At 42.5% G+C, this 14,292-nt stretch overlaps 1 protein-coding gene and 1 pseudogene across 1 annotated transcript in view; one reads left to right on the plus strand and one right to left on the minus strand.

The window, feature by feature from the left end:
- Positions 1-217: 217 nt before the first annotated feature.
- Positions 218-14,292, minus strand: part of LOC114096973 (ATP-binding cassette sub-family A member 17-like) — a 113,283-nt gene continuing 99,208 nt past the window's right edge. Inside the window, 6 exon segments of the mRNA XM_071605754.1 lie at positions 218-526; positions 679-752; positions 942-1,132; positions 1,384-1,554; positions 2,605-2,792; positions 13,278-13,472. Of these exon segments, the coding sequence (XP_071461855.1) occupies positions 218-526; positions 679-752; positions 942-1,132; positions 1,384-1,554; positions 2,605-2,792; positions 13,278-13,472 (1,128 nt within the window).
- Positions 9,876-10,620, plus strand: LOC139702958 (E3 ubiquitin-protein ligase ARIH2 pseudogene; annotated as a pseudogene).

Raw genomic sequence — 14,292 nt, forward strand, 5'->3', positions numbered from 1 at the left:
AGACCACAGGTCACGCACATGGGACTCAGGTAGTCCTTGCCACTGAGATGTTCCTGGGCTTTCCATCATGCCTCTGAAGCTATGGCCCCACTCTGCTCTATGTACCGCATTCTAGGGGAGGGCACTGCACCGAACTCACTGGGCAAGGCTGCCTTTGCAGCTCCTTGTGACCATGGCAGGCAATGTACACTCTGGCTAACCTGAACTAGGATCTTTATTACCATAGGACTGGTTCTGAGGAAGGCAGTGAGGGCGACTGAGAAAGAGATGAGGGAGATTGAAGGGGAGGCTGAGAAGGAGGTGATGAAGAAGGCAAGAGAGGCTGAGAGGGAGGTGAGCAAGGCTGAGGGCAAGGCAGTGAGGGTGATGAAGACCTGTCTGGCTCTGCTTGCTCTTGTTGGATTGTTCCTTGAGTAGGGGGCACAGGACTGGAGAAGTTCAGGAAGATGTCCTCCAAGGAGATCTGGTTGACCAAGTAGTCCTCCAACAGGTACTTCTTCTTGGCTTGCTCCAGAATGCCAAACACCTGTGGAAGGGGAAGGCAGCCGCTGTGGACAGGCTCACCCCTAGGTGGTGTGATGCACACAGTGGGGATGGGGTTAGGGAGAATGCAGAGAGAATGGAGAAAGCCTCTGGGCTTGCCATGCGGAGCAAATTTCTGCTCTAGGGTGTGCTCACCTTCCCCCAGCTGAGGTCATTGCCAGGCAGGTGGTAGTGGACCATGCCTTGGTGCTCCTCTTCTAGGACACTGCCTGCACAAAGGAGAGACTGTGTTCCTACCAAGGAAGACAGCCTAGGCACACAGGACTGTGGTCTTCATCCTCAGGGTCAGGGATGTGGGTTTGGCAGGGGTCAGGCACAGACACTGTGCATCAACTGACAAAGGTCCAGCAGGGGCCTGCCTCCCACCCCCAGTGGGGGCTGCTAGGGGCAGCACAAACCTGGAAAGGTCAGGTCTACAAATGCCTTGAACTCCTCCAGTGCTTCCTGCTGCCCTTCCCTTCGGACTTTGGCCCGCAGGGAGTAGCCGCTGCCAAACTTGCTCTTGAGGTGCTGTGGGCTTCCCAGGCACTTGAACTGACCCTGCACCATGATAGCCAGCCGGGTGCACAAAGCCTCACACTCCTCCATGCTGAGGACAGGGAGTAGAGGCCTGAGACAGGGCTGGGGGGAAGCGGAAGCCCACCCTAGGTGTAAAAGCCTTGTGTATACAGAAGGTGTCAATTCCCAGATCAGGCTGTTCCTGATTCCCACGCTGAGTGTGACCACATGCAAAGCCTGGGGAAACTCTATGCCAGCTGCTCACAGGTGGTCTGCCCCCCTGGCCCCTCCCCAGCCACCCATTTCAGCTCCTCCATTGACCCACAGAGACCCAGGCTCTACCTGTGGGAGGTGATGACAATGGCCTTGCCAGACTCGCGGGCCTTTCCCACAGTGCCCCAGAGCAGGCGCTGGGCCATAGGGTCCATGCCAGTGGACGGCTCATCCAGGAAGATGACGGCAGGATCTCCAATGAGGGCAATAGCCGTGCTCAATTTGCGCTTGTTACCACCGCTGGGGGTGGAGGGGTGATGGTGGGCAGATGGAGAATGCTGCTGTTTCAACACCCACCCCTTTCTTCTCTGGGAGGGCTCTACATTCCAGGTGGGACTTTCAGAAAAACAGTCAAGCGGAGCTGTGGCTTGGGCTGTCCATGGAGGATCTAAACCATTCCCTGTACACAAGGATCAGTCCTGGGGGAGCACATGGTCAGTGAATCTTTAATGAACCCTATGGGTGTTAGGGGGCACCTTCTTCATCTGAGAGGAAGAATTTTATTTAACTCAAACCATTTACTATATGCAAGGCACCATTCTAAACTTTGCAAATTTAAATTAATTTGATTATCAAAAGATGCAAGAAAACATGAAAAGCTGCTTGAAACTCAAACCAACAGAGGGAAGAGCCAAGGATATCATCATCTGACCCCTGGGTCCATGTGACCAGAGGTAGTGTCTTCCTGGACTCATCCTGGACCGGATGTGCAGTACTGCTATGTGCCTTCAGGCGTGCTGAACACCATGAGATGGGAGTGGTGTTCTTGGCTTGGACAGTGAGTGTCTGGCTTTGTTTAAGCTACCTTGCTCCTCAGCAGAACCACACACACCAGAATGATGTAACTGTGCACTTAAAATGTCAATCTACCAAACACAGGAAGCCTATTATGAAGTGGAACGGAAGAAAGATCGGTTTACTCTTTTGGGACAACATATGTGGTGCCATCTGCCCTCAGCTACAGGAACTGCCTTTGGCCTGGGTTGGCCTTATAATTTCTGGACACCAGAACCAAAAGGGTGTGGTGCTTTTTTTCCTTTTATTTTTAATTTATTTTTGGTATGGAGGAGCACCCTGTGTGGTGCCTTGAGTAGCCCAGGACATTCACCCTTTCGTACAGGGGACAAAAGCTACCTCCAGCCACCCCCCCACAACATACCCACTATGGCATGGACTGTACAGCAACCCATGCCTGAGCTGATAGGCTTGGCCCTACATTCTAGTACTGAGAAGACCAGAACTCAAATTGTAACTGGAGATGGAGAGGTGGAAGGAAGCTCCAGATCTCACCTGTAGGTCTTTACCAGCTTGTCTGCATACACGAACATGACTAAGTCCTCAAGAATCTGGTCCACACAGGAACTGATGTGGCGCTCCGGGATGCCCCGGATCCGGGCATACATGACCAGTGTCTCTCGGCCTGTCATGAAGCTCAGCAAGGCATCAAATTGAGGACAGTAACCAATCCACTGCCGGACCTGAGTTAGAACCACAGCCCCAAGAGGAAGGCATGTCAGAGCTACATGCCCAGTCTTTTTTACTTTGTTAAAAAAAAAAAAAAAAATATATATATATATATATACATATATATATATATATATATATATATATATATATATATATATATATGTTTGTAGATGGATACAATGCCTTTATTTTGTTTATTTAATTTTTTATGGTGCTGGGGATCGAACCCAGGGCCTCGAACATGCTAGGCAAGTGCTCTACCACTGAGCTACAACCTCAGCCCCATTACTTTTTATTTTGAGACAGGGTCTGGCTAAGTTACTCAGGCTGGACTTGAATTTGTGCTCCTCCTACCTCAACCACCCCAGTAGCTGGGATTACAAGCATGCACACAATATGCTTTTCTAACTCAACATCATGTCTTAAGATTTTCCTAGATCATCACATACAGACCATTCCCACTCAGTTTAACTGCTACTTAGCGATTCAGGGAAGGTTTCTAAATTTTATTTAGCTGTTCAGAAAATTCAGGCACATGTATTTCTACCTTTCACCACTATAAACTTGTAGTTCACAATCCTGGTTTGTGCTCCCCTATGGTAGATTTTGGAGAGTGTGGGAAATAATTTTTGAAAATAGCCAATGTTTTTTCCCTTCTCTTTCCTCCTTTCCATTCAAGCACTTGTGTGACCCTGGGCAGCCTGGACCTATTGATGGAGTGGCGAATTCAGGGTGTGAATAGGAAATCACATGGGGGGTCAGCTTAGGGAAGAGAGGGACAGGAGAAGGCTGTCATGGGGGAAGAATGTCTATAAGGATCTCACAACTAAGGGTCCGGTTTTGGTTCCCAGGGTGGGGCTTCCCCTAAGACAGATGTCCCCATGCCTGAGGTAACTGCTGAAAAGAAAGGCTCTAATGATTCTAATGAGGATGCTTCTGTAATTTCATGATTAAGTGTAAGGATTTATGGGAAACCACCTTTATCAAGTTATTTTAACTTAATGTTTCTTCTATTTTTCTAGTTAAGAATTTTTTGAGGGCTGGGGATGTGGCTCAAGCGGTAGCGCGCTTGCCTGGCATGCGTGCGGCCCGGGTTCGATCCTCAGCACCACATACAAACAAATGTTGTGTCCGCCAAAAAACCAAAAAATAAATATTAAAATTCCCTCTCTCTCTCTCTCTCTTAAAAAAAAAAAAAAAGAGAATTTTTTGAAATCATGAACAAGTATTGAGGTTTTTTTTTTTTTCAAATTCTCTTTTCATCATCAACTGAACTATTTTTCTCTTCTTAAGGCAATGATTTATGTTGGTGGATTTTGTACTATTAGACCTTAATTATATTTCTGGGATAAACCTAACTCAATCATCCTGCTGCATTTTCACTGTTAATATCTCAGGATTTTATGTTCCTAACAGAAACTGGCCTGGGGCTCATTCCAGCTGCTGTCACTGGTTGCTCTTCTTCGCTCCTAGCTGGGTGCATCCCACCTTCTTCCATGCTTTGGGATGGTTATACAAGAAGGAAATTATCTGTTCTGTGATAGTTAATTGGGCTTATTTATTGGTCCCCTTTATCCTAGGCCTTCATTTCAATTTTAATCTATATAAGTTTAAGTCTATATAAGTTTTCTTTTTCTCCTTCTCCTTCTTCTTCCTTTTATTTGTAGATAGACACAATACCTTTATTTATTTATTTATTTATTTTACATGGTGCTGAGGATCAAACCCAGGGCTTCACACATTCTAGGCAAGTGATCTACCACTGAGCCACAACCCCAGCCCCTTTTCTCTTTTCTTCTCTTTTTTAAAATATTGTTTTTAGTTGTTTATGGACCTTAAGTTTATTCATTTATTTATATGCAGTGCTGAGAATTGAACCCAATGCCTCACACATGCTAGGTAAGCACTCTACCACTGAGCCACAAACCCAGCCTTCTTTTCTTTTTAAAGACAACTTATTGAGGTACAATCCACATACCATACAATTCATTCAAGTGTACAATTCAACAGATTTTTTTTTAGCATATTCAGAGCTACACGTGCACCATCACAATTCACTTAGAACATTTTATCATATCCAGGAGAAATCCTGTACCCCTGAGCAGTTACCTCCCATCCCCCTCAACACCCTCAACCCCTGGCAACCACTACTTGACTTCCTATCTCTATGGCTTTGCCTATTCTGGATATCTAATATGAATGGAATCATACATATGTGGTCTTTTATATATGACTTCTTGCACTGAGCATTTATTAAGTTTGTCTAGATTGTAGTATATGTCAGAGTTTCATTCTTTTTTTTAAAACTTTATTGAATTTATTTATTTTTATGCGGTGCTGAGGATTGAACCTAGTACCTTATGCATGCAAGGCAAGCACTCTACCACTGAGCCATACCTCCAGCCCCTCATTCTTTTTTGTGTGTATAAATAATATCCTATTATATGGATAGGCCCCAGGTTGTTTATCCATTTATCTGTTGATCAACATTTGGGTTGTTTCCACATTGGCTACTTTGACTAATGTTACTCCAAACATTCTTGTACAAGTTTTTTATGTGGAAGTGGGTTTTCAGTCATTTAGGGTATATTTTTAAGAGTCATATGATAACTTTATGTTTAACATTTTGTGTATCCTCTCTGATAATTCCAATCTTATAATTAAAATATTTAGTTCATTTAATGTAATTACCAGAATACTTGGATTTAAATCTACCATCTTATTCAAAGCAATCTATTTATCCTATATGTTCTACCTTCCCTTTTCTTGCTTTATTCTTACATATTATTTACTCATTTTTCTATTTTTCCCTCCACTGGTATCTTAAAAAGTATATACTTATTTCCTCTCATCTGTTGCATGTTTCTTTAGAGATAAAACATGCATCCTTGGCTTAGCTATGGATAATATGATTTGGAATTTTATTCATAAGCAAGGAAAGGACCTTAAAATGCTTTAACTTGATTTACCTCCTTCTGACTTAAAACGTTCATGTATTTAATTTTATATGCATTTTATTTGGTTATGATAAAAATTCTGGTGTATAACTTTTATTTATTCACACACACACATACACACAAAAGAATAAAAAGTATATTCACTTAGAAAAGTTGACTTCATGGGGCTGGGGTTGTGGCTCAGTGGTAGAGTGCTTGCCTGGCACGCATGAGGCACTGGGTTTGATTCTCAGTATCACATATAAATACATAATAAATAAAGGTATTGTGTCCATCTGCAACTAAAAATATTTTAAGAAAAGAAAGAAAAGTTGACTCCAACCAAAAATGCAAGACAGGTTTCAATGAGCTTAGATTTCCTGGTATACTATTTCTAACCCTAAAGTAGAAGTAATGCATTTTCAACTTACATGCCTATATTTCTGACACAAGTTAAGTGGATGGAAGAAAACTCAGAATACTTCCAAGTAAATCTGGGAAGCCACAGCAGAAACCTAAGATTTCTTGGAAAGAGTGTTAAATGGGAAGCCTTTAATCCTACCTGGATATTGTTTTTCTGTGTGATTCTCACAAATCACCTTCAAAGATTGGACTACCCAGTAACAGGTATGGCAGTAAGTCCAGTAGGGTGGATATAAGGACCATGTGAATAATAGTAAAAGAAAATCAAGGACCAGATGCTGAGACATTTATATGTATTTTAAATCTCATAAAACATTATTATTATTTTAGCCTTGTCTCGTCAAAAGCCACACATTTACCCTTTTCATTAGGAGTCAGAATCACTCTTCATTTTTTTCTGTTCTTTGAGCTCCTTCCAGGATCATTTTCTTTCTTCCTGAAATTTACTCTTTATTACTTCCTTTTGCCTACATCTATTGGTGACAAACTCTCAGGTTTAATTTACCTGAAAGTCTTCCTAGAAAATCTTTATCTTTTTTAGTGCTGGGGATTGAACCCAGAGTCTCACACACGTTAAGCAAGCATTCTACCACTGAGTTACATTCCCAAGCCAAAATATATTTTGTTTTTGGGTGGGTCAGGGTACTGGAGATTGAACCCGGCAATGCTTTACCATTGAGCCACATACCCAGCCTTTTTTTTTTTTTTAAATTTTTTATTGTTGGCTGTTCAAAACATTACATAGTTCTTGATATATCATACTTCACACTTTGATTCAAGTGGGTTATGAGCTCCCATTTTTACCCTATATACAGATTGCAGAATCACATCAGTTACACATCCATTGATTTACATATTGCCATACTAGTGTCTGTTGTGTTCTGCTGCCTTTCCTATCCTCTACTATCCCCCCTCCCCTCCCCTCCCCTCCCCTCTTCTCTCTCTGCCCCCTCTACTGACATTCATTTGTCCCCCTTGTATTATTTTTCCCTTTCCCCTCACTTCCTCTTGTATGTACTTTTGTATAACTCTGAGGGTCTCCTTCCATTTCCATGCAATTTCCCTTCTCTCTCCCTTTCCCTCCCACCTCTCATTCCTGTTTAATGTTAATCTTCTTCTCATGCTCTTCGACCCTACTCTGTTCTTAGTTACTCTCCTTATATCAAAGAAGACATTTGGCATTTGTTTTTTAGGGATTGGCTAGCTTCACTTAGCATAATCTGCTCTAATGCCATCCATTTCCAGCCTTTTTTATTTTTCATTTTAAGACAAGGTCTCAAGTTGCTTAGGGCCTCCCTATGTTGCTGAGTTTGGCCCCAAATTTGGCAATCCTCCTGCCGTGGCCCCCTATGTTGCTGGGATTATAGATGTGTGCCATTGCACCTGGCTATGTTTTCTTTTACAGTATAGTTTTATTGTGTATATTATTTCAGGCAGGTTATTTCCTATACCACTGCTGTCTTTTGTTCTCTTGTTTCATTCAGAAATAAGCTGCCAGTCTAAATGTTGTGCTTGTGAATGTGATCCATCTTTTACCTCTGGATCCTTTCCCCCCCCTTGTTTGTTAAGTCAAGTTTTATTGATTAAATGGAATTCAGAATATCTTACTAGAAACAGCAGCAAGCCCAGCCAATCCTGCTAATAAAAATGTGGCAGTCTTCTATTATAATTAAACAGACTTAGTGGAGGCAATGCAGAATAAATTAAAATTCATGTTATGTGTATATATACACAACAGGGAACTTCACCATTATATATAGGTAGAAAGAACCAAGCAAATATAAATTAATAAATGAGCCAAAAGGAAATCTAGAAGAGGAAGGACAATGGGAAAGGGGAAGGAGGATGGGAGGTAAAAGAGGGAGGGAAAAGAGTGGGATCATGAACTGAAATCAAATTTCATGCATGTATGAGTTGGTCAGGAAACCAACTACTAGGTATAACTATAAAGCTCTAATAAAAAAATTAAAAAACAGGGCTGGGGTTGTGGTTCAGTGGTAGAGTGCTTGCCTGGCACATGTGAGGTACTAGATTCAATCCTCAGCACCATTACAACTAAAAAAATATTAAATAAATAAATAAATGTAAGGAATTACAAAAGAGATGTGGAGATTCGAGGCATTTTGGCTCCGAATTGATGTTCTTATGAATATTACTTACAATGTTCATGGCAACAGAGAGAACATCCTGAAATATAGTTAATGACAGGAGTGGCTTTATCAACAATGCCAATCCCTTACCAAAAACGTTAAGATAGTTTTCCATAACTCCTTGGATATGAAGGAGTTATGGAAAACTATCAGGTTGGTAAGATTTTGAAATTATTCTCCATATTCATGTGCAAGTTTGAGCACTTAGCTGACACAGCTGCTGCTCTCCCTGTCCCAGCCCCAAATCCAAATATAACATGACTTGAAAGGGCTTTCTATCCATTGCATTGTACAATAAGCCAAATAGTTCTCATATCTTCAATTGTGATTTTAAAGCAGTTTGTAATTAAATATGAGCATTTTGGTTTTTTTGTTTTGTTTTTGTTTTGTTTTGAGAGAGAGAGAGAGAGAGAGAGAGAGAGAGAGAGAGAGAATTTTTTTATATTTATTTTTTAGTTTTTGGCGGACACAACATCTTTGTTTGTATGTGGTGCTGAGGGTCGAACCCGGGCCGCACGCATGCCAGGCAAGCGCGCTACTGCTTGAGCCACATCCCCAGCCCAATGTGAGCATTTTGTACAGGACAATTGTGCTTTACAAAAGAGCAAAATCATACAACAAAAATTGCTGAAGTCTGATTTACATGAATTATGGTGCGAAATCACATTTACATTAAGTCTCAAAATTTACAAAAAAAAAAAAAAAAAATCAGTTCTGTTGTACTGTGGAAGTTCCCTGGAGTAATCACTCCCACTTGTGTCATATCCTCTTCCTTAGAGTTGAAACTGGTCTCTGGGTCCTTTGAAGATTTTCTTTGGGGCTGGGGATGTGGCTCAAGCGGTAGCCCGCTCGCCTGGCATGCGTGCGGCCCGGGTTCAATCCTCAGCACCACATACAAATGAAGATGTTGTGTCCGCCAAAAACCAAAAAATTAAAATTAAAATTAAAATTCTCTCTCTCTCTCTCTCTCTCTCTCTCTCTCTCTCCCTCCCTCCCTCCCTCCCTCACTCTCTCCTAAAAAAAAAAAAGATTTTCTTTTTGTGTATGGTTTTCAGTAGTTTTACCATAATGTTCCTAGGGATTGATTTATTTTAATTTATCCTGCTTAGGGTTAATAGGGCTTCATTTATTTGTAATGTGATATCTTTCAAAATGTTTAGATAGTTTTAGCCATTAACTTTTCTGTCTTATTGCTTTTTTTGGTTTTGGTACTGAGAATTGTACCCAGTGGCACTCTACCATTGAGCTTCATTCCCAGTTCGATAAGTTGCCAAGGCTGACCTCGAACTTGTGATCTGGTCAGAGGAAGCAGGGCAGGCCCTGCTCTGCCACTACTACACCTCAATCCAATTCTTGTGGCCTGGACTGACCTGATCTGTCCTCCTCAGACTCTGACTGCAGGTTTGTGACTCCTGATGGAAATCATATGACACAATATTTGGATCACAGCTGCTTGAAAGGTCTTCAGAATTACAGAAGACAAAAATACTAATGGATATGAGAAAGCAGTAAGTTTGGGGAGAGGGAGAAAAAGCAACTTATTTCCTGATTTACAACTTGATTGGATGCTAAGACATTGGTGGCCATGAATAGTTACGGGCCTGAAAGCAATGAAGAGGACTATGACCCAAATTGTGTGGAGGAGAAGGAAGAAGAGATCAAGAACCCTGAGAACATAGAGGACTATTATGTGTGGGAGTAGCCAGCAACTTGGAGAGCAGAGGGCTGATGGCTTTAATCTTGAGGAGTTTAATCTTGAGGCTTTAATCTTGAGACCTTAACCATGTGCTTTAAGACAGTTTAGCCTCTGTCTTAAAGTTACCTCATTCAGTTGCTAAACTAATACTAGTTATTTGCACCGGCCAGTCTCAGAGATATTAGACAGAAATGAGTCCAGTTCTTCTCAACTACTCATTGAAGTGCAAGTTCAGCCTAATCCATCAAAACACATCCCACAGCCCATTCCCCTAACCACTGAACAGTATGCATGAAGTTTATGTGGAAAGGGAATCTTTGGCTTGTCGGCACAATTTTGCTGTAGCTGCTGGGAGCAGCACTGCTCAATACTTGTCAAGGACAGATGGATGTGGGAGTCTCTCATGTGGCTCAGAACTGTCCACTCTGTACACTCCCCACTTTGTGTTTCATTGTTTCCCAATGAAGAATTGAAAGACAAATACAGGTACTACCTTTTCAGGGAGTGTGTGGAGCATCATTACCAGCTCCAACAGTGCCCTGCTGCAAACTGCCCCATGGTTATTCTGGTATAGGAGCCCAGAGTTCACCAAGTGCAGTGCAATAAGGTCTTCTGTTTCAAGTACCATGAGTGAAATTGGTACAGGAGAATCCCGATACTGTTGGCTAGAGTGAGCAAGCCCAGGCCAGAGAGGCCTTCAACAATATTTGTTCTAGCCTATAATTGCAGTAGTTCAGGATGCAGAAGCAGGAGGATTGCAAGTTTGAAGCCAGCCTCACAACTTAGTTAGGCCCTGTCTCAAAATTAAAAAAAAATTAAAAAGGGCTGGGGATGTGGCTCAGTGATTAAGCTCCCCTGGATTCAATCTCCAGTACAAAAAAAAAAAACGTGTGGGCTGGGTTGTGGCTCAGTGGTAGAGCACTTGCCTAGAATATATGAGGCACTGGGTTCTATCCTCAACACCACACAAAAATATCTTTCTTTGGTGGGGCAGGGTAGGGGTGCTAGGGATTGAACTAAGGGACACTGGACCACTGGGCCACATCCCCAGCCCTATTTTGTGTTTTATTTAGAGACAAGGTTTCACTGAGTTACTTAGCACCTCGCTTTTTGCTGAGACTGGCTTTGAACTTCCAGTCCTCCTGACTCAGCCTCCTGAGCCGCTGGGATCACCCAGCTACCACATATAAATAGATAAATAAAATAACAGTATTGTGTTCATCTACAACTAAATTTTTTTTTAAATAGAAGTACTTTTCTATTTTGAGACGTGCAAAAACTAAAAATCACTTAGTTAGAGGCACAAACATACCAGTGGATTCATGGGAAGATTCAGGAAAGGGTCATGAACAATCTGGGGACTTGGATTGACAGGCAGTACCTACAGAATGCTGCCAAGCTCTTAGCCAAGTGTCGATGTATTCTGTAATACACCTACATACATGCGTACTATATGGAGTCTGGCCCCAGGAAGAAGCTATTTCAATACTAGCAGGCTCAGAGATTGAAAACCTCTAGAAGAAAGTGAAACATACAGACAGTATGACACAATGGACTTGGCAAACCAGATGCATATAGCAGAACAGCAGAGAGGAACCCTGCAAGAATTTCCATGACACTGAAGTCAAAACATGGACATGCTGTGGGGAAGAAGATGGGGTTCTCAGGTCTCCGGCTGCCATACTGCATGCTGCAGACTGCCTTTCACAACCCCAGAGCCAGAGCCCCACTCCTGAAAGACACTGGCAGCACACCTCTTAATTTCTGTTTCCTTCTCTCTCTCTCTCTCTTTCTCTTTCCCCCTCTTTTTTTTTCTTCCAGGTTAGAAGTCATGTTAAATTAGCCTCTTTTCAGAAATTTTAATTCTCCCTGGATGATTGTTGGGGGGGGGGAAGGAATTTTTTGTTTGTTTTTTGAACAGCTATTAATAGTATTAGATCATTACAATTCATGTAAGACTGAACAATTATTTTATTTTTAAATTTTTTTAGTTATTGTTAGACCTTTATTTTATTTATTTATATGCGGTGCTAAGAATTGAACCCAGTGCTTCACACATTCCAGACAAGTGTACTACTGCTGAGCCCCAGCCCCAGACCCTATAAAATTATTTTTAAAAAGGTAAACCATAAAACACAGAGCTCTTTTAAAAAATAAACTGGCATTGGAATATTTAAAAAAAAAAAAAACTTGTGATCTTCCAGCCTCAGCCTTCCCAGTAGCTGGGATTACAGGTATGTGCAATAGCTCATACTTCATATATAGGGTTTATGTGTATATACGGATATACAGAAAGGATATAAGAATTGGCTCACACAACTATGGAAGCTGAGAAGTTCCACCAGAGTAGGGCTGGAGACATGGCTATTTGGGAGACATTAGCAAACAGAGAATAACAGGAGGCAGACCAATAAAAAGGACTAGGCACAGACAGTGTGTCTAGAACAAGGACAGTGGGCTACAGGTGTAGCTCCCGGAACACTGCAACTGATGGGCCAGATAAAGATGAAGATCTACCATAGGAGTTTGAGACAGAACAGCAAGGAGAGAGGGCAGCTGTGGAACAAGCAAAGGAAGGCTTGAGTGTGAAGGAGAAGACCAGCAATACAAAATGCTGGTGCAGAGAGGTCAGGGAAGATACAGACTGAAAATTAGGTCATCTCAACTAGGATGAGTGTAGTAGGAACAGGTCCATGGAGAAGTTTCAAGGGTTATTTGGCTGAGAGCATCCATGAACCAAGGCTCCCAATTGGACATCTTGAAGGATGCCTTGAATGGCAGGTGGATGTGTGTCACTCACTGTCCAGCAAGCATAGGGGAAGAAGGAAAGAAGGGGGGCCCTTTGAGTTTCCAGTGCCTAGAAGAACTCAAGAGATGTGTAGTACTTGGGTGCAGTGGTGTGTGCCTATAATCCTAGCTCCTTGAGAGGCTGAGACAGGAGGTTCACCAATTAATTCAAGGCCAGCCTGGGCAATTTAGCAAGACCCTGTTTCAAAATAAAAAGGGCTGGGTGTAGCTCAGTGGCAGAGGTCTTGCCTAATGTTCATAAATCTCAGGGGGTGGGGGAGCTTAAGTATGGGGCATGAGTATGCAGGGGTGGGGGAAGAGTGATGTTGAGTAAGCAGTGCAACATCTAGTCTGGAGCTCAGAGAAGTTTGCAGTATGCAGATAAGGATTTGGAAGTCACAGATGAAATTGTTATGTGGACTTTTCAGAGATCTGGTCTTATTCCAGTTCCCTGACCCCAAATCTTGTGTCAACCCCCCAAGTTTGTTTCTAGGTGATACCCACCTTCCCTAGGTCAGAGCTGATGCTAAGACCCCTAATAAATGCATCCCCACAGGTGATGGGCTTCTGTCCTGTCAGCATTTTGAAAATGGAAGTCTTTCCAGCTCCATTAATTCCAAGAAGACCAAAGCATTCTTTAGCTTGAACAGTGAAGGATACTTTGTTCACAGCCAGCAGGGGTACCTTCTTGATATAGACCTAAGATATGCAAGACAGGAGACAAGGGAGAAGGCTGGTAGTCAGCGACAGGTCTGAGCTGCCCTCGGGGGCCCAGGTGGCCTCTCACATCCCAGGCTCAGACTTGCATTTTCTCAGCCACTGCTCCCAGTAAGCTCAGTAAGGTTTTCTATCCTCCCACTCTCTTTGCATTTTGAGAACTCAATTCCCTTAAGATAAGCTTTTTCTCTTTTGTTCCTGAAGCCAACAAAATCCCTTGGATTGTTGCCTGAGGGCTTATTGATGTTGTTTTAACCTCTAGAAACTATATGAAACAACAAGACTAATAAATTTTGGGGGGAAAATGCTACACAGTACCTGGATATTTGAAGGTCTCTCAAAATTCTCCCTGGGGCTATCAGGAAGACTAGGGAAGATTGGTTTGAGTTTCTAGACCCCTTTTCAGGCCTTGGCCCATCTCCAGTTGTCTTCTACATTCCAGGAAATATTCCATAAGTTCATGTCCCACCTTCCAGCCTTCCTTGCTTCTCAGGGTTCATGGCTCAGGTCCCTTCCCATCCCAGGCCCTTCTATCTTCCAGAAGACCACAGAAATAGGGCAGAGTCTGGGTGCACAAACAAACTCAGATATGCTTCATTCTTAAACGGAGAAACCACATCTCCATCAGCAGCTCCTGAGTTACTGTAGACAGGCCTTGAGCCTGTCAATGGGTGGATTCCTCATGCAAAAGACCTGAGAAATCTCTGCTTTCTTTCTTTCTTTCTTTTTTCTTTTTGGTACTAGGGATTGGACTCAGGGGAGCTTGATCACTGAGCCATATCCTCAGCCCTTTATATATTTT

The sequence above is a fragment of the Marmota flaviventris genome, chromosome 19 (assembly GCF_047511675.1).
Source record: "Marmota flaviventris isolate mMarFla1 chromosome 19, mMarFla1.hap1, whole genome shotgun sequence".
NCBI classification, from domain to species: Eukaryota; Metazoa; Chordata; class Mammalia; order Rodentia; family Sciuridae; genus Marmota; species Marmota flaviventris.